Source organism: Anomalospiza imberbis, chromosome 5 (genome assembly GCF_031753505.1).
Source record: "Anomalospiza imberbis isolate Cuckoo-Finch-1a 21T00152 chromosome 5, ASM3175350v1, whole genome shotgun sequence".
NCBI classification, from domain to species: Eukaryota; Metazoa; Chordata; class Aves; order Passeriformes; family Viduidae; genus Anomalospiza; species Anomalospiza imberbis.
In genome coordinates, this window is record NC_089685.1 from 24293485 (window position 1) to 24313998 (window position 20514).

The 20514-nt window shown below is 43.2% G+C and overlaps 2 protein-coding genes across 2 annotated transcripts in view; both read right to left on the reverse strand.

Moving 5' to 3' along the window:
* The window catches only part of CAV1 (caveolin 1), a 19414-nt gene extending 15688 nt beyond the window's left edge, over positions 1 to 3726 (reverse strand). Inside the window, exons 1-2 of the mRNA XM_068189916.1 lie at positions 3562 to 3726; positions 2605 to 2769 (exon numbers count right to left, since the gene is read on the reverse strand). Coding sequence (XP_068046017.1) covers positions 2605 to 2769; positions 3562 to 3591 — 195 coding nt within the window. The 5' untranslated portion in view covers positions 3592 to 3726. The remainder of the gene's footprint in view (positions 1 to 2604; positions 2770 to 3561) is intronic.
* A 6313-nt stretch (positions 3727 to 10039) lies between these two features.
* CAV2 (caveolin 2) lies at positions 10040 to 19612 on the reverse strand. The gene is made up of 3 exons (XM_068189918.1): positions 19392 to 19612; positions 19048 to 19235; positions 10040 to 12176 (listed from the first exon to the last, which is right to left on the reverse strand). The coding sequence occupies exons 1-3, from the start codon at positions 19542 to 19544 to the stop codon at positions 12026 to 12028; spliced, it is 492 nt and encodes a 163-aa protein (XP_068046019.1). The 5' UTR covers positions 19545 to 19612; the 3' UTR covers positions 10040 to 12025.
* Between the last annotated feature and the right edge of the window lie 902 nt (positions 19613 to 20514).

Genomic DNA, 20514 nt, shown 5'->3' on the forward strand with positions numbered 1-20514 from the left:
TGTGATGCAGTGCTGTTCATGAGCTCTGGCATTCCCTGTCTACTCAGCTGCTCCTCCATGGGTAGAAGAAAAAAGAATTGCTCTCTCCTTTTTAAAATCATCCATTTTAAAGGCAATTTTGTACCATTATGTACACAGATGATTTTTTCTAAACAAATAATTTTATGCCTTTTCATTTTCATATGGCTCCTTAAAGATACAGGCTGCTGTGATAGTTCTTAGCATGGATCCAGCAATATGATGATGGCTTGTCATATTCAGCACCTTCAAACTCTGTTGAAGTCTGGAATTTGAATTTACTTATGACCTTGTTAAATTATCTGCTCATAGCATGAATCATTTTACAGATACACATTAAGGATCCAGAGTTCACCCTCTTGATTCTCTGGAAACAATACATTATTTTTCTTTTTCGATGATGGGTCTTCATTACAACAAACATGGTGAATTGCACATACTCTGACACTGCTGGCCACTAAGCAAGCCAGTTAGTGGCTTAGTCACCCACTACGACTGGGCAGCTCCCATTTTTCCTAGGGTCTGACAAACCCAGATGATAGCATCCTCAGTTTTCACACTGCGGTGGTGTATTCCCCTCTCCATCTTTCCAGGCTGCAGTGTGATCTGAGAAATGCTTGTTAGGCCTTGGCTTTGGAAACACCACCTGGGCTCAGCTCTTTTCAAGCTTATCAGAAACACTGTCTGCTCCCAGGAATTGCTAATAAGCTGCTGTTTTCCTTATGACCACCCTTGGAAAATATTCTACTTGCCTGAATGGCACAACATTCCTGTTTTCACACCTTCAGACAAAGTGCCGCCACAAACTGCGGCCAAGGTGAAACATTGTTATGACAAAAGCCTATAGGCTCTTGCAAGCCTATAAACAGCAGTCCAAAATGGGACCCTTTGAGCTCTCCTGGACTGCAGCAAGTGACAACCAGCAACCTTCCTCTGAGCAAGATGCCTCTCAGAGCCTCACGTATGGAGGATCACTGAAACAAACTGTATCCTGGGACAATATGCACACTCCTCAAATCCCAATCCTTTGCCCATTGGGAGAGGCAAGAGCATCCAAAGTGAGTATTTCATTGATCTCTGGGGGGAATTTTTCATAGGCACCTTGCTTGCACTGACTCTTCATGTCTGTGTGCATGCCCCTGCGCATATGCTACAGCAAATCAGAGAAATACTGTTTTCTTAGATGTCTAAGTACCTTGGATATCTAAGTAAGTTAGGCTAGTGAGTAAGGTTATGTTATAAACTCACTTAAATGTTAAGTATTGTTCTTTTGCTAAGTTGTTAAACATAAGTTATGAGCAAAGTGTTGCTAAGAGTTGTTCTTCTGCTGAGTTGCTAACTTCAAAGTTATAAATTAGGTTAAATGCTCTTCAGTGTTATTCTCAGTAAATTGCTAAGGTTAGGTTAAGTTGTAAATTAAATTTAAGCTATAAGTTAGGTAAAAGTGTTCTTCCTATGTTAAATTGTTAGGCTTAAGGTATAACTTAAGTACTGTTAAGTTGGAATGTTGTTAAGCTTTCAGGCCCTGTTCCTTTTTATCCTTGCCCACACTGTCTTTTGTCACACACACACACACACACCCCCCTACATAGTTCTCAGTTCATTTCTGTTTTGATTGCCTGGATTTTGTTCGGTTTTCTTGTTGCTTACTTTCCCTTGTTGTGCCTTGGCTGTCCTAAAAGTAGTAGAGTGAGTTTTGCCAATGAACTTGTCGTGCTTTGCCACTTAATATTAAATCCGACTTTTGCTCATATCCTTGCTGATGATTTTTTAAGTAATCTCAAGCACTCTTGTTCATAACACGTGGATTGTACAAATTTGTCTGTATAAATTCTTTTTCTACAAGAAAACCTGTCTCTGTGATATTTCTGACCAAAGTGATTTCAGGGAAAAATCTCCACCGACCCTGACTTGTCAAAACAGTCAAACTGATTTATAAACCCAAACAAAAAAAATCTAGCCAGGGCACAGTTAGATTTTGCTTAGCTTGCTTATCATCTTTTGAAGGAAGGAAAAACACCAAAGAGAACAAAACAGAACAAGGACACAAATCCAACCGCCACTAGAATCACTAAGTTTGCACCCGCCAGGCTTAGAGAGGGCGATCTGGTTTGTGACATCTACCCGCCCGGCCTCTGTGCGTGCCTTGGGGAAGGAAAATCCTTCCGACGGTGTTACACAAGGTCACGCAACTCATCCCCCCGCTCCCCGGCGCCGGGCGGGACGTCCCGGCTGCAGAGCTGGCTGCCGGCACACACCGCGGCGGGACCCCCGCCCGGCTGCGGCGAGCCCAGCCCGACGCGCCCCCGCGGGACAGCGCGGCCAGCCCGAGACAGGGCCGGCCCCGCTCCGCACGGAGCGAGGAGCTCCGCAGTGCTGCCCTGCCCGCTGCACGCCTCTCTCCTACCCACTCCGCCTTTTCTTTAAAAACAAACAAACAAAAACCGATCAGCCCCTGGCCCGGTCCCTCATGTAGCAGGTGGAGGGATGTGGTTCGCGGGCTTCAGCCGTCCTGACAGTGCCCGCGTACCCTGCCTCGGCAGGACTTGGTATCGACCCCCGCGACGCCCCGCCTCGGCCCCTCACCTTAACCACGTCGTCGTTGAGGTGCTTGGGGTCTCGGTTGACCAGGTCGATCTCCTTGGTGTGCACGTCGTGCACCGCTTTTTCGCTCAGCTCATCTGCCATCATCTTGTTGTTGGGCTTGTAGATGTTGCCCTGCTCCCGGACGGGCGCCGTGTACAGAAAACCCTGCGGGGAGCAGAGGGAGCGCGGGCGGGAGGGGAGAGTCCAGTGAGGCGGGAGGGGAGGGCAGGGCAGGGGAGGGCAGGGCAGGGCAGGGCAGGGCTGGTCAGCTCCGCTCCGCGCAGGAGGGCGGGCTGGGGAGGCTGCCGCGGGTCCCGCGGGCAGCGGATCCAGGCTGCGGGGGGGCCCTCGCCCGGCTATTTAACCGCGGCCACGGGGCGCACACCACACCCCCGCCGTGCCAGGCGCCGGCTCTCGCTCCCGCCGCCAGGCGGCCCCGGCCCCGCGGCGTTGCCCCAGGGCGGAGCGAGTGGCCCCTCGGCGGGGTGGGCGCTGGCGTGGCCCCGCGGGCACGGCAGGGAGCGTCCGGGGCTCCCCGCACAGCGCCCTCGCCGCACAGCGTGCAGCCCCCTACACCGCCTTCCCCGTGCTGCCCTCGCCCTACCGCCAGTGCTGCACCGCCCTGTCCTCAGTATACTTGCCCCCCTCTCTATACCACCCTTCATTCAAGGCCATCGCCATGCCCTCTCCATCCCGGTGCTCTCGCTGTAGAGCTCTCCTTACACCCCTCTTCCCGCACGATAGCCAGCAGCCCATCTCCCCGCGCCCCGCCGGAGACGAGCGTCCCGGCTCCCCCTGACCCGCCGTCCCTGCCCGCAGGTGCCCGGCCGTCCGCCCTCCTGCCGCCGAGCCGCCCCTCGCCCCGCTCCTCCGACGGGTCAGGGAGCTTGGGGCCCGAGCCGCTGCAGGTAGTCGGCGGCGGGGCAGCATCCCGGCCCCATGCCCCGGTGGTCCTACCTCCGAGTCTACGTATTTGGTGCCGGACATGCTGCCGCGGGCTGCAGACGGCTCTGCCGCGAGTTACTCTGCCCTGTGACTTGTAGGACCGGAGGCAGGAAGATTCCGCTCTGCGGAGCGGCCGGCCGGGGGAGGCAGCTGCGAGGAGAGGGCTGGCCGCTGGCCAGGGCGGCTCCCTGCCTCCGCCTGGGGTGGATGACAGCGGCGGTATGGCCCCGCACATGCCAGGGCGGCCGGGAGCCGCCGGGGGTGGGAGGGGAAAATAGCCCTGCCCCGGCAACCTGGGATCTGGCGGACCCAGGTCCGTGCGGAGACAGGGGCTCGAAAGGGAGGGGGACGGGGTCTCCTCGGCATCGTCAGCCCTGTCCCGGCTGCCCACGACCCCCGTCAGTGGGTCCCCGCCACTGGGTGCCGGGGCGACAGTGGCTGCGTGCGGCAGAGCCACCTGGGCAAATGGGGGCGGGGGGGGGGGGGGGTGGGAGAATCGGGCAAGGAAGCAGTGAGGAGATGGAAAAGTTTGTGTTCAGCGTCCAGAGCAAGCGAGGTGTTTGCCGGGCTCCCCCCTCCCGGCATTGACAATAGTTTACACAGAAGCATCGCTGCTCCAGGAACAGTTGTGGAAACTTGGATATCGTTGGGATGAAGAAAAATAGATTTTTCTCAACTGGTTCATTTCAAAACTATGCAAATATTTAACAGTTCTGCGCTTTAACACTGCTCTATTTTTCCCGAGAGGAGATTGATCCATGCATGTCTGCCACGCATGTTAACCATTGGGATTAACTTTTAAAGGGGAATGGTGCGACACCATCTTGCCATGCTCTGTTCTCAAGGTTTTTGTAAGCTCAGGGGCATATGTAGATGTGAACGGTATAAATATAAACATTCATCACCGGCATTCAAGATGGCTCAGGTTAGGGTTGCAGCATCACTATACATTTAAAAAATGAATTATATTTCACTTTTTTGTGTGCATGTGTTTGCAGCCATTCATTTTATGTTAGGAAATCAGACTGTGGTGAAAGATTCATAACATTAACAGAAAAATTGTGACCTTAGTGTTATGCCATTTAGCACAGAATTGCAGCAACAGAATCAGAAAATTCCTAACTACAGTATATTTGGCTTCGGCACTTCAACAGAGAAATGACCTCGAAGAAGCCCCTGGCTAAGATGGATGTAGGCACCACAGATGTAAATAACTGCACCTGTTGAAAATGCAGTTCACACGGACATGTGTTGCTGAAACATTGGTTAGCAGTCACCTTTCTTTACTTTATATTGCTCGTAAACTTTAGAACAAATGCCTTTGATGGAAGATTTCCAACTTTCCAAGTTAGTTGTAATTTTTAAAAGTAACTTTTTTATTGATGCAATAATTCACTTAAGCCATTGTTAGAATATTTTTACCTGTCCAAACTTTTGAGTGTGAATATGGAGCCAAATGAGTGTATTGAAAGACACAGACTCTGCAATTTTTCCATCCATCTGAAAAAACCTGCAAGACAGTTCTTTGTTTTCTTATCTAGGAAGATTTTTCAATTAGTCACTGTCCTCCATATGAATCAGAACATTTTGATCCATCATTCAATATGACTCTGTATCTCAAGAATGACTTTTAAAAAAGAGAAATAAGAGAGATACTTGCCAATTCGCAATGCTGAATTGATCCTGAAATAGTTTTTCAGAACCACAGTCCCTTTAAAAAATATTTCTGAATCACACAACACTACTGCAGCTAGAATAATATCATAAACTAATGGAATTTATAAGTTTTATGAGATGAATTCCAGAATAGGCCGCATACAAAGTGAAATGAACGTTAGCAGTGCTTTCTTGAGCTGGAATATCAAGGCAGAAAAAGGCATGGGTACTACCAAGCAGTAAGAGTGAGCAAGTTACATCTGCACAGATGGAGAGGGATGGAGCCATGGCCCGTTGCCTCTAGCACTGCTGTATGAGAAATGTAGACAAACTCAACAGCCAGAGATCTGGCATGGATGCACACAGGAGTTCTGCAAGGATCTCCTGTTACACTCAGAGGAAGAGTAATAGCTCAATGGGAAAGGGCCAGGTAAAGGCCTGCAGAAATCTGAAAGTGCAAAGGCTCCACTCCCCTTCTCAGTTACTATGAATGGATTATCCAGGGGTGGTCAGAAATTACCAGAAATTGTAGACACTCAAACTGGCCTTTGAAACACCACCCAGTCTTCTCATGGAGCTTTGCTGTGTCTTTAGTAGTCCAGGTCAGTTGCTAAGCAGGACTACATGCTACCTTGATTGGCCACCTCACTGCCTTTCTTCATCACGCCAGCCTTAGGCATTTCATACCTAATTTAAAGAAGTTTTTATTGCTCCAAAACCTTGCTTTTACTGAAATTTCAAACCTCAGGATTACCTTAGTTAAAAACTTGCTCTAAACCTGGAGCAATGTGCAATTTATGGTTTTTTTTTTTTTTTCCATTTTGAGGGGAGGGGAAGTTTTGTTATAGGTAGGATTCCCAGAAACCAGTGGGGGGGGGGGAGTGGGGAAAGGATTTAACAAAATCCCTCAAAACTTGGCAAAAAATGAGTCATTAAACTGAAGTGAATATGAATCACTGCTCACTGAGTGTCTTTGTTGGGTATCAAACACTTCTTCCTCCACTGCTCACCCCCCTTTTCGTTTTAAGCTTGTGTAGTTATTGCAGTTATGGTATTAGCAATACTCTTGATATATTCCAGTGTCAGCAAGATCAAAATCAGCCCTGGGAAACTGTTTCCTTTATGTATAGTTTCAACACCAACAAGGCTATCAGGTAACAGAGGCTGTCCATGACCAGCCTGCTTTATGTAAAGCACTTAAAAACCTGAGGCTTAGGAGTGAAAGATCATTGCTTTTTTGTGTGCCTTCTGTTCAACTGCTTAACCTCATCATTTTATGTGCAGTTTTGTATGTTTTGCTGGATGAAAGCCTTAGCTGCCAAAACTGTTGGTATTGAATTTTTAGTAGTCATGCTACTGTTCTCACCCTGTTGCATGATAACAAGCATTAGGATAGGATAAAATGCAGGCCAATGTTTTCCCCATTCCATTATTTAAAGACTTGTAGTCCTGGAGGATTCACGGTGGTTATCCTGTCCTCACTCTCTGGAAGGTTTCTGTATTTTAAAATGTAAGTCTCTGGATTAGAATTTTTCCATAGAGATGGGTTCCCCTTGCCCTAGTATACAGGGCTGCAAGTTCATGTACACATTTGGTATTTGGCCTGTTTGTACCTTGAATCCAAGGATTAGTTATACCAAGAGAGATGGGTAGCTCTTCTCACATTCCTTCTTTCTCACAACATCTAGACATGAGTGATTTTATGTGAAAGTGATGCTGCTACAAAACATTTCACAATAGCCTAAGGGCTAGAAGACTCAAACCAACACCTGAGAAACCTGAAATCAATTTTTGCGTGACGCATGCCAGTGTATTTGGACTCATTTCTGGGAAAGTGTATTTTGGGAAGTACCTTATTCTACTGGTGCACAGTTAAGTATATTTTGAGGAGTCTAAGGCCCCCCTTCTTTTGGGGTTCTTTTGGGCTTAGATGAGTAAGATGCCAAGTTGCTCAAATAAGGGCAGTTCTGGGCATGACAAAAGTAATACTGTAGGTATTGTGGGGGGTTATGGGAAAGGGAGGTGCCTTCTGAGTTCAGACATGTTCCTGGTGGGTGGCAGCTGGGCAGGGATTACTGTTTTGGATCAAAATGCATGGCTTTTTCTCATCTCAATCTTTTATTACAGCTAGCCCCTGTAGGTCTTTATCAAGATAGCTTGTAACTGCCTTGACTGGAGAGGCAAATAGATTGAAAGCTTTAATTCTGCAAGACCCTGTGCAAACCAAGTCTCTTTTCTCAACCCTTTTCAGTATCAAATACCTTGAAAACTGAGCTGGACCATGAACAGTGGTCTATGTTAATGCTGTTCTGTACCATTCTTCCAGTTCTACCATATAATTAAATGTTCATGTGTTTTATAGAAAATGTCAGACGATGAGAACTTGTCTCATTGATGGGACTTAACTACCCAGTCCTTAAGGCTTATGTAGGATGGGCTTTCTGTTATTCTGCTTCTCTACCTAAGCATTGCCTGGTAAACCCTAGCTGATAGTTGTATCATTGTGATAGCTCTAAGAGTTTAAAATAAAAAAGCAAAATCAGGTACATAGGGTGAAAAGGCAGCTCTTTTTGAGCTGAAACAGTTGGAAAAACAGACAAGCTTTACTCCAGGCTTCAAATAAAAGTGAATCTCTACATTTTATCCCATCTGAGCATCTTAAGTAGGGTCTGATTCAGTACTATATGAAGGAGTCCTTCTTTCTCCCACTTGCAGTTGGAAGGGGAAGCTACACAACAGCTGAAAATGAATGTCTAACACAGGTGACACTCACCCCTGGCACCAAGTTGTGAGAGAAGGGTGTAGAGAAGAACCTGCCTCACTACTTTTATGAAACTCTAGTTGCTTCCATCAGCCTTCCCAATTTCTGCAGCAAATACAATTTTTTATGTAGCAGAGCAAAGCCAAGCCAAGCCCAGCCCTGCCCAGTATTTTGCATTAATCACTACAGACTCTTTTCTCTGGAGGATGATTCAAAGCAGGAACCTATCTTAGCTCCTCTGAATTGCCTATCAGAAGACGTTTTCCTTTTGTTACAATAAGCTTAGGAAGATTAGTGTAACCAATATATAGTTAGCCTTTATTAATTAGCCTATTTTGTAAATCCCTGCATGAAAAAAAACCTCCAATTTTAATGCCCACCTGCTGGTTCAGTATCTCTGGAGGCCTTCAACTCTAATTTTCATGAGCATAGACAACAGACAACACTGGTAAAGTGTCTGGTGTTTGACCTTGTTCCATTTGCATTTTTATAAAAAAAAAAAAAAAAAAACCAAACAGATGTATTTTTCCATGTTTTTTAAAACATTTAAAAGCAAAAGTTTTATCTCTGCAGGTGGGGGAATGATCACACCCTGTAAAAATAAAGGACTTACCATTCTTTGGCTTCCACTTTATGAGTGTGTGGTCTGAGGTCCCAGAGCTGCAGGGATGTTCTGAACTTTTTAGTCAGTGAATGCTTGAGTGAACTTTTTGGATGGGTGGGAACAGGCTCTTCATTTAATACATCAAAGTTTCTGTTAAGAATTTGTTTCAATTTATACAATGAACTACTAGGGTGGTGAAATATAAGACACAAATACAAAAGTTCCAGAATCAGATTAGGAGCAGCTCTTGTAAGTAGGCAGGCTAAACTTCTCCATGAATTAAAATTAAGAAGTCCATAAACACAAATCCAGGGTGAGTTCTGTATGTTAGTTGTGATCTTCATGAAAAACAAGATGCTGAAATATTTTGCAAGCCAGAACTGAGTTTCCAGCTGATGGTTGTAGACCTAAGGTCTGCACTAACAAGAGACAGGCTGAAAACGTAACACCTCACACTTATTTTTTGTAATACCTCTACCATGATGCTGGAAAATCTACTCTTGTTACAAGCAATAACATTTTCCCCATTCCCCAGACACGAAGATTCATCAAAGTAATCTGAATCTGGTGTAAATTTTCTTACATTTGTTGCAGACAATGAGACTCAGTTTCTGGACTCCCTTGCCTAAATTCTCATTTGTGAGTTGCTTTTAAGGGATCAGCTGGGACAGTTTGTCCACATTTCAAACAAATTGGAGACAAACCTGCTCCTACATCAAAGAACACAATTCAGAGCTAGGTCCCATTCAGTCCCTGTTGTCCAACAGTGCTGTGAGGTATTCACAGTATATGCTGTGCCAGACCTTCAGGATGTATGTCAGAACCATAAAACCCTGAGAATACTTGCCAGCCAGAGTTACCTGGGGCAGATTCACACCTGAGTATTGGAGAGTCTGTAAATATTGCTACTTTCTTCCACTCCTTTTACGGACAAAGAGTATTTGCCAAGCATCTAATATTTTACCCAAAGTCTGAGAGTGCACTTTTTATTTTCTTATAGTAAAGGCATACCTGTTCCAGAGAAAGATATTGCTATAAATATTTAAGAAACTAAGAGCTTTAATTACAAGTTTGCTTGAGTCTTGTAGCAGCTAGAGAAATGGTGACAAGAACTAATCAATGACAAGCCTAAATCAAAATAAGAACAAACCAAACCGCTCTACTTAATTGTGATAGCTAGAGCCAGTTGACTTCAGTAAGCTATTTAAGAAGCATATGTCCAGGAATGCATACCATAAAATGATACATCTTTCTCTGGGGAATGGCCTCATTCTCAAAACTTAAAATGCAGACTTGGGTTCCTTCAAAGCTTAGGCTTTCATAGGGCTCCTTTTAGACACAAGAACTAGTACTGATTGATTTATTTTCTTTTTCTCTTTTAAATGAATTCATCAAGGGGATATTTTTCAATGGAAAATATCTTTGTAAAAGTTCTTGGATGCTGTAAAAGAAAATAACTCTCAAAAGAGTTCAAGCCTAGCCTGGCCAATTTTTATTTTCAAAAGAGTTATTTCCATTTTTAACACAAGAAAGGTATTTTGAAGAACACATCTGAAAAACAAGCTAACTTCTTGCAGAATAAAGAGCAGTTTCCATGTGCACTAATCATTAAGATCCAGTTTTTAAAGCCATATGAATCCCTCTCTAAATAGCACAAATGCTAGAATTACTTTTAATATACAAAGATCTTCATAATATACAAAGAATATCCAGCTAGCTCTAATAGGCCAACAGACAAGAAAAGGAAAATTCTGCAGCTCATCTGTAAAGAAAGTGTGCGCCTGTAAAAAGAATTAAGCATTATTTTGAATGTTGCCAAAATTCTGCAGAGATAGCAATCATTCTGTATGGGCTTAGTTGCACACAGAGATATGTCATTTTCTACTATAAATACATTAAATGCAGTTGATAATAGGGGAACTATATTGATACTGATCCATTTCCTTACCTCTCAGATATTTTGGAAGACCTGCACAGTATACTATGGTGTTTGGCATTTTAAGAGTTTGTTTAAAAGCTGAAAAATCTAAAAAGAAATGAAGTTGAAAATGGGAAACAGCGGACATTTTGTTATTTTATTAGATATCTCTTGTTTGATAAGAAATTTGAGACATTTTAGAAAATAACATTCTCAATCATACAAACATTTTACAATTGCAACTTACCATCTGTATTTAAATAAAACAGCAGCAAAAGCCCACCAGAAGGTTAATTTAATTCTAATGTACCTCTGCACATTTTCTGTTATTCGGGTTTAAAAAGTCATATTAGACATACAGAAGAAAGAAGGTCTTTTTCAGGAGTTAGGCTTTGAAATAGTAAATAAACAACAGAGAGAGTCAAGCCAATAGTTAGGAGAATTAGACAAGGATACCAAGTACACTAATTTGCCTTCTGTAGGAGCTTGCTACCTAGTTGAAGTGCTAGCATAGTGCTTTAAATATCACAATGTTCACACCAATAATATACAGAAATAGGCAGGGTAGCATTTATTACACCCAATTTTTAATAAAAACCATTTCTCATAAACAGATATTTCCAAGTCTTTTGCATAATCGTGTATAAAAACACTTATAATCTTTGCTTTTACACACAATCATATATAATTAATATATTAGAATTGCACAGCAACACTCAAAATCTACTTAATTTAGAAAAGGAAATTTTAGTTATCTAAAATAATTTTTGCAGTGTCTCACTCTTGCTGCTTAATAGTTGGTTAGAATTCAAATACTAGAGAAACCATGCTTCATAGAAACCTGACCAACTGTCATTTACAAAAGTACAAAATATACAGCAAAGTTAATCTCTCATTAAATAAAATATACAGATTAGCTAACGTTACAGATCATTAGCTAACACCTTATTTTAAAGGACAAACTTCTAGGGAGCTTCCCCCTTCCCCCCCCACCCCCAAATATAGGAGAATTACACAACAGTTCCTTTCCCTGTATGTTTATGCAATGAGTCATGTTCACTTTAACTGCTGATAATGGAGGACTGGGTTTATCATTCTGCATAGTGAGGCCAACAATGATCCCTGCTTGAACTGCAGTAAAGTCAGTGTGAAACCCTAGAGATCAGTTTTGTCTAAGGTATCACAGCCTATTCATTTATTTATTTATAGTAAGAACACCACTCATTATCACTGTGGGGGCTTTTAGTCCTCCATGAGAATTCTCCTGTAATCTACCAATCAACCTACCATTAAAATAAAGTGTTGCCAATATACTCCACCATCACTCTGTTGTTAAAATAGTGAGCTATGAAAACTGCCTACTAATTCTTAAATGGATCTCCCTGATAATAAATGAGTTTTAATAAAAACAGCATGTTCCCACTTAAACCAGCCATTGTAATTTAACAGTTTGGAATGAATGGTAAGTGCTTGTATGTTAGGTTAGCAAAGAAGTATAACACCAGCTAGAACTACAGCAATGTCACATATCTGATGTTTACTCTTGGTCCAGGCGTATATTAACCATGGCAAAGCACCGGCCTAGGCTCTGAAAGAATGGTACAACAAAAACATCTGTCAGGCTCTTCCATACAGTTTGCACTGAAGGCAGGACCATGAGACAGGTTTTCACAAAAGGCACCACAACCCTGTAAAAGAAAAAACGAAAAATTTGAAGATTGGTGCTGCTACAGCATGGGGAAATCAGGATAATGAAACACATGTGTGACATCTTACTGAAGAGAAGTGGTACTTTACCTTTTATAACTTCATAATATAAATATTTAAGCAAGTTGACTCTACTCTCTTGATTTTCCATCAATTTTGTTTGCTCAAGGCCTCACACCTGCATATGCATGGGGTCCTCTGGCCAGAATCATTTGTATGCAACATGAGTGTGTAGACATTGGTTTTCTTTTCATTGTGTCTCTGTTTACTAACTGGCAATTTCTTTACATCCATTTAGAATGATGAATTTTTGCTGCCTCTCCCTGCTCCTGGCAGGGCTGGTGTACATGATCTGACATAGCCCTGCTGTGACCCACCGTGGCTGAAGAGCAGTCATCTCCTAAAGACTCACTTGTGCTGTGGTCATATGTGAATGCAGGTCTTTAGGGGTTGACAGAAACACCATGTTCCCCAGTTTGATTTACTGGAAACAGCACCCTTTACAATCTGCTCTTGCTCTGCTGCCTCTTCTGGTGTTTCTTTTATCTGTCTGTGTCGCAGGCACATACAAGTGCACAGGCACACATGCACATCACACCATTCGTGTCTCATTCCTACCCATTCCTGTTACAGTGCTACAGTAAAACAGAAACAGGGAGGCAATATCTAGTTACATTAGATTATTACAATATAGGTACATGCCACATCTCAAAAAAATGGGCTGATCCTCTAAAGTTCTTAATTTGTGAATGAGAAATTAACATTAGAATATGGTCAGAACTCCTTGTCAGGGGATAAGATCTTTTTATTCACCCAGGATGCATACTAGAAAGTATTGTGCTTTCATCTCCTGAGCTTTGGTAAGCATCTGGGGATTGCTCTCCATGTGTGCCAATTCCAAAGCAATGTCATTACTGGTGGCTTGAGCCAAGCATGCCAACAGTGGAGGAGAGCCAGAAGTACACATATAGGCAGCTCAGGAGGGCCAGTGGATACATGACAACTGACCACAATATTTTAAGTTACTCTTCTTCCTTGATCATTTACTGGCCTAAACCTCTGGTCATTTCCCTATTCCCTAAGCTGTTCTTATTTGGGTGCAGACAAACTAAATGTATACATAAATAATACTGAAGTTCTACTAGCGCAAGATTTAAAAAAAAATTCTCTGCCATACTGAACATGTTTACTTCCTAAATTAGGTAAAATAAGCTAATTTTGACAAATGATAATAAACTCTGTTTTGACAATGATAATAAAACTCAGAGTTTTGACAATGATAATAAACTCTGTTCTACTTTACTGTGGCATTCAAAATTTAAGTTCCCAGTCTTGTATTTGCATAATTCCACTGCAGAACCTTCACTGACTTTTATTGGAATGACAGAAAATACCTAATTTAATATTTCATCTTAAGTCTGAAAAAAAGGTGTTGTGTATTCACAATGCATACTCAGATTAACAAAGTAGAAAAAACCTACCATGTTTAAAAAAATTTGAAGGTTAGAAACGTACAGAATCAAAATTAATTACTTTCAGTGTTTATCTAACAGCTTTTGTCCTACAATGCAAGCCATATACTAGTATATCAATGCTCTACTCAAAGCTAGGCCAGATGGATTTAAACAAGAATAGTTTTTCTAAAACCTTCTCTTTTGTCTCTGCTGAAACATCCCATATAGGACTGTGAGCATCACTGGAAAATTGTGCCTCTAGTTTTAAACTGAACCCTGTAAACCATGTGTTTATAACAACCTATAATGTCATTGCATATAAAATAGATTATTTATAGAGTACAAAAATAGGCCTTAACCTGTTAGAATACAGCTGATAAACATCAATAATGCAAAGAAAAAAAAATTGGTATTTTTCCAAGCAACACAGGGAAAGCACCAGAAATGGCTATTCTGTTTGTGCTGACTTCACCTCTTTTCCATTTCAGATAGTTTATAAGGACAATGTAATTGCTCCATTGATACCATCTATAATTCATTTGGCCTGATTTTTTAAAAAAATCTAACTGAACTGGAAAGAAGCAGAAAAGACAATATTACTTTTGACCCTCTATTGACAGGATCACACAAAATACAAACAAAACAAATACTACAGTATGCAGAAGATTCACAGAAAGACGTAGAAGGCTGGAGAAACAATGATCATAGTACTTGAAATTGCTGTAGAGGTCATTCACACAGTACTGGAACTCAACCAATTTTGAAAATCTTAAGGAAAATAAACAATAAATGTTTTGGTAATGTTTTATAATCTTTTAGCACATGTTATCAATTTTTTTAATTTATGGTAAATGCATGCAAAACCCAATGTAGGCTAAATCCATAGGAGGATACATGAGACATAATAGCAACCAAAGCTAATAAATGTAAATAACTTTCAATTTTACAATAAATTTCATCTACTTATAGAACAATTACTCAAACCTCTTTTGTCAGAGAAGAAAATCCTTTACACTAAGGAGAGTCATAAAAGGTATTTTCAAAGTTTTAAATTATGGGAGTGCATATTTACATTTTTACAAGTCTGCATCTCGCCCTGCAGAGGATGCTTTATCTGACAGTGAGGTATTTCCAGGTTAGCAGAGGGTGTAATGTGCTTTCTGTGGAGTGACCAGTCACACTTAAAAATAAATAATCAAATGCCATGAGAAGCCATGTATTTGTTTTTGTGACCTGACAAATATAACATACCCATCCCTTGCTGTGGATTTATTCCGGTCTGCACTTTTGTTCACAGACATGGCAGCTACCTGCTTGAGTAATGTCTAAATGTAAAATTAAAGTAGCATATCCCAAGGATATCAACACTGATCCCATATTGGTACTACTACTGTTACCATGTAGTACAGCATTAGGAAGAAAATGAAAGGTCTGTTGAATTTGTCATCTAAGCTGAAGACAGCTACCTATATGACCTCTCATTGAATATATATATATATATATATATATATATATATATATATATATATAAAATACCTCTCCTTTGACCAAGTGGGATGAATAGTGTCTTTTGGACACTGTTGAACTGAAAAGCGCCAATTACCCCATTTTTTCCCCTCCTATCCTTTTTTCTCTATTCTGTTCAGGGCATGACATCTACAAAATTATACCCCTCAACGTTTCTCACTTTTGCTCATGTTACTTTTTCTTCTTGCTAAGCCCTGAATGAACAGCGTCAAGAACCAAACACCTCTTGGAAATGGCATAGCACAGTTTAATTACCACTGAAAATGAGAATCAACTTTTCACAGACTTGGGCAACAATGTTGGAGTAGTCATGCACCATTAATTCAGATTCCTGCTTCAAAGTGAAGAATCATACGTTCTCCTGTAATGTTTTTCAAAATGGAATCTCAGACACATGTCTGACATACTTAACACTTAAGATACTGAGATACTTCATACTATTTTTCAAATGCTCTATGTTTCTGTGCTTAAATTGCCTAACTCCATGTACTACATCATGATTGTGAATTAAAAGGCTTGTATAGCTCTAAAATACAAGCAAGCATTGTGAAAAGATGGTTAAAAGTTACCTAGGAGTTGTACAGCTTCTTGTTGCATGCCATTAACCATTGGGACAAGTGAGGCAATGGATAACCACCAAAGCCTTTCACAACTCATACACAGTATTTGAAGTGAATTAAAATAAAATAGTATATATTCCAGGACCTGGGTAGACTGGAAAAGATAAAACTACTACAAAAGAAGTAAGACAACATCCACATACTTCCTTTTCCTAAATCAAGGGATATGTACTGGATATCAAAGAAGAGGCATCAAGGCAGCACCACCCAATTATAAGGTAGGCCTTCCTAGCTGTAGTGTAATTTATTTCGATTTCAAGCAGTCAGTAGGGACATGGTTTTATGGTTGAGTATGATAGCAGCAGTTCTGTAAATTAAGTTGTGGAATACAAAAAGGTAAGAAATAATGCATGTCCATATCTACTTTTCATGCAAGTCCCTGGCTGTATCTCAGCACTGTGAATGGAAGCTCAAGTGGAGAAGTGCTGTGAATACCTACTGCTTTAGCCAATGGTGTATAGAGCAGAATGAGCCCATCTCAGATCCAAGACTCAAGTATATGAAATTCAAATATTAATTTCCAAGAGGTGGAAAACATGTGGCTTGGAACAAGAATCAGTCACTGATCTACAAGAAATATAACAATTTTGTATGAGCTGCCTGAAAAACCAGAAGTATTCTGTTCACATTCAGAAGCCTTAAGAGCTACAATCTGAGGACATATTTAAAAGCTTGCTAATTTCACAGAAAGATGTTACAACTCTGTGTGGCCTGTATACTCTGGTGAGAATGACAGTCATCAGTAAAGGAAAAATGTGAAGTTGACTTCCCTGAACTGGCTTGTACATGGTTCATGAGCCTGCTAGCTGGCCCAGTTTCAGCCCATCAGTATCTTTTAGCAGGTAGTGTGAAACCAGCTTCTGCTCAAGCAGCCAGTCTGGGAACACAATATGCTCCATCTCCATGGTTAAAAAAGAAAATTAAATTTATTACTCTATATTTCTTACTTATTGCAGGTGAAAGACAACAGTTACTATGAGGTGTGATGGGGGCAATTCACAAGGCGCCCTTGAGTGTGAGAAATGCTGAGTTAGACTTATGTGGATTTTTAACATGCTGATGAAACTGCAACAACTGCAACATGTGTGACATCAACAGAGCTTTCTGCTTGAACACCTCCAGAAGTCTTTGAAACACTTTTTAATGTAGCCCCAGAAAAGGATGACAAAAGTGAAGCACAGAGACTGAGTGGCAGGCTTCTGGGAGGGTTTGCCCCAGGGTCTTCCCATGACATTTAAACAGTTGAAGACAGTTATAATGGAATTCCCTTTCTTTCATGTACAAAACAAGGAGTTACTTTTTCTTTCAGACCCAACGGGTCTACAAGGGAACTATACCCTGTATTTAGGGCCTCTAAATGTTCACTGCTTTTGCACTATCCTCTCAAATGCAGCAACATTGAACTCCTCACTCTCATGATATCTGGGAACACGAAGAGGTGCCAACTTAGAGATGCCAACTTAGTCTCAGTGTGTTCCACCTTTGTGTTGGAACAAATCCAGTTTGTTTGTGGGAGTTTGTGGGAATATGAGGCAGTAATGCCTTTGGATGGTAGCACTGGATGGAGTCCAAGGGGATGCAGATAGCACTACTGAGTTTTGTGATTCTTTCACATCCATCCCAGGTGCAAGGAAGATCAAAACGAAAGATCAATTCTATGTTGACAACAAACCTAGGCAAAGAAAATTATTTGTTGGGGAAGCAAGTGTGTTCACAGAAAGTCAAGAGAAACTTTTCAAGGGAAGTGCTACATTCAGACAGCCCTATTTCACATGTACTGAGAACCCACAGTTCCTGAGATAGTCACTAGGGACTATGTGCATAAATAGTAACTGACCTCTGTGTCCTGGATCAGTGAAACCCTGTATCCAGTCTGTGAAATCCAGATACAAGATCCATCTGAAGCACAAAAAAAGTACTGAAAATTTAATAAATTGGGCATTGATGAATTTTTCCACATGTATTTCACTACTGGAAACCTATATATACTCACCATACCCTTTTGCAGTCACACTGCACACTATGGCAGAGGGACAGCTGACAAATCTAAAAATCTGGGCAACACTATGCCTATGAACTGTTTGTTTGTAACAGTTTGGGAACAAGAGATATAGCAAGTGGGCATCCCTAAACTGCACTGCAACTCTTTTGGATATTATGCAAACACTATGTTGCAAAATTCAAGTTAATCAGTTTTCAAAGTGGCTTGACAATGTCATCAACACAAGCTTCCATTGTACTTTCAAAAACTGAAATCTGCACCCACGACATTACCACAAGTTCAGATAATCAATGTATTCCTAGGGTTTTGAGTTCATTTCCAGCTTCTGTATGCTGTTTTTCTTGATAAAAGGAAAAGGATTCCAGTATTATCCAAATCAAATTAGACTTTGCCCAAAACTCATGTATATGGAAAATCCTGGTCTGCAGAAATAATGTCAATAATCTGCATTCATCCCTTCCTCTACAGCCTTTTGGATTGTCAGTTCTTTCCTCAACCTCATTATTCTCCCTGCCTTTCTTCCTTCTCCACCATCATCTCCCTTTCTGGTCTCAAAGTATTCTTCCTCATAGTTTGTGAGCATATTATGCTTAAAGTACTTGCATGGCCAGTGTATTTGCCTGTGAACTTGTACCATGGCCAGAAGCAGCTTTCCTGAGCTGAGCAGGGATTTTTGCTTAGGTGGAAGGGCTTTGGAGCACTGCATCTTGAGATAGCTATGCACCAGATGCAAGGCACTGGCATTACATTTTATGGCAGTAACACAGAGCCAGCTGGGCCCTCAAAAGGTTTCTTCAGTCTGTGAGGAAAAAATGAAAGAGGTAATGGTACTAAGAAGTTAGTAATAACTTCAGGTGTTAGTAATACTTCTGCCTAGACAATTCATTTCAATACAGGCTTGAACAAATTCTGCAGTTCAGTCTAGAAAACAAATTCAGTCACTATTATCATTCCAGAAGCCAGCCAAGGCTGGAATGCATTGCTGCAGCCGCTGTCCAAGCGGGTATACAGGCTCTCTGCCCCAAGGAGCTTTCACAGTCATGACAGACCGCTGGTAAAACCAAGGCAGGGGACTGAATCACAGAGAAAACACAGTTTCCTTTTCTGTCCCTTTAGAAATAAAGCAGTTAATATTAGCTGATCTGGCTACCGATGTAAATTCGGAGGCCGGTGGTTGGGCAGTAATGAATGCTAGAGGAGAGGAGTTCTGCCGTGCTGTCGGCAGAGCCCGGACACAGCACGCCCTTACCAGATGTGCAGGCAGCTGAGCGTCGCGAAGACGATCCCCACAACCAGGGCCATGGGTATGGCGAGGACCAGAGTCAGGACCTTGTAGATTACGTACTTGCTGAGCTCAAACAGAGCGTGGCTGCAGATCCAGACCTTGTCGAAGGAGTGGGTGAGCTCGGGCTCCGCGATCACATCCTCGAACCCCAGCTGGAACGAGAGGAGGCTCTACCGTCACGGGGAGCTGGGGCGCGGGAGGCCCGCAGGGGACCCCTCCTCGCCGAGGACCCGAGCCCCGGCCCCGGCCCCGGCCCCGGCCCCGGCCCCGCCCGCCCCCGGCCCGGCCCGGCCCGGCCCGGCCCGCACCTGCAGGTGGGAGTTCAGCCCGTGAGGGTCGCGGTCCAGCTCGTCCTCCGCGCACTTCTCCGCGTCCGACAGCGCGGGGCCGCCGCTCCGCGGGAAGTTGTCGTCGTCGTCCATGAAGATGCGGGTGTCCACTTTCTCCGTCTCCAGCCCCATGGCGCTGCCGCCGCTGCGCGGCTCCGGCCCGGCCCTGCCCCGTCCGCCGCCGCTGCCCCGCCGGGCCGGGCCGGGGCGGAGCGGGGCTGCCCGGGACACGCCCCGCGGGCCGCGCCGGGGCCGGCGGCGGGAGCCCTAGCGAGCCCCAGGCAGCCGCGGGTCGGGCTCGGGGTGGGTGCCCGTCCGCAGCCCCCGCCCGTCGCCTTGGGAGCCGCTCGGTGGGCGCTCAGCCCTCCCGGCCGGCTGCCCCGGCCGCGCTGGGTTTCCCCGTTCGTCTGCGGTGCCCGGCTGTCACCGCGGCCTCGCGCCCCGCTGGCCTTTGTCAGCGCTTGTGGCATCGCAACAACAGGCTGCAGAAACAAAAAGCGGAGGGGATTGTGCTCTGGGCCAGGCTGGGCCGTGCCTGTGGCCCCTTTGCAGCTGTAGGGGAAAGAGGGAAAGAAGCGGGGAGGAGAGGTGGGTCGCCACTGCCCACCGAGGTTCCCGTGTCCGGCCCCACCGGCCCGTCACACTCCAGGGCGATTTAATTGACTCGTGCTGCTTAAACTGCCTAATTTTGCTGCAATAAAATACCGCATCTGCCATTACAAGTATTTTCATGCCTTCTGTGGGTTTTAGCTTCAGTCCATACAAATTATTTCCTCTATTTTATTTGAGAACATGTTTCAAACCTAAGAGTGATCTGTATAAAGTCACAAAACTATTATAATGACTGCTAAAAGTACCTGATAATATTGATATGCAGAGTGATCTCATGAGCTGCCAGGAGTTCATTCTTGCTGCATTCAATAACCGCAGTCACCTGTCAGTCTCGGAGAGAAGTGCTATTACTAGTCAATCCTCCAGACCTATTAAATTAGAGAGGAAGTTGCTAATTTTAACTTCCTTTAATTTTCACCACTACATTAAGTTAAGGAGAGCTTTGTGCTTTAAAAACCTCACAAGAAAGTGATATAAAAACAACGATGCA

Excerpts from the sequence above, each read along its gene's own strand:
- CAV2 (XM_068189918.1), bottom strand. The coding sequence starts at position 19,544 with ATGGGGCTGGAGACGGAGAAAGTGGACACCCGCATCTTCATGGACGAC. Across the intron at positions 19,236-19,391 it reads GGCTGAACTCCCACCTGCAG|CTGGGGTTCGAGGATGTGAT; the intron begins GTGCGGGCCGGG and ends CTCTCGTTCCAG. Across the intron at positions 12,177-19,047 it reads CTCAGCTGCCTGCACATCTG|GGTTGTGGTGCCTTTTGTGA; the intron begins GTAAGGGCGTGC and ends TTTCTTTTACAG.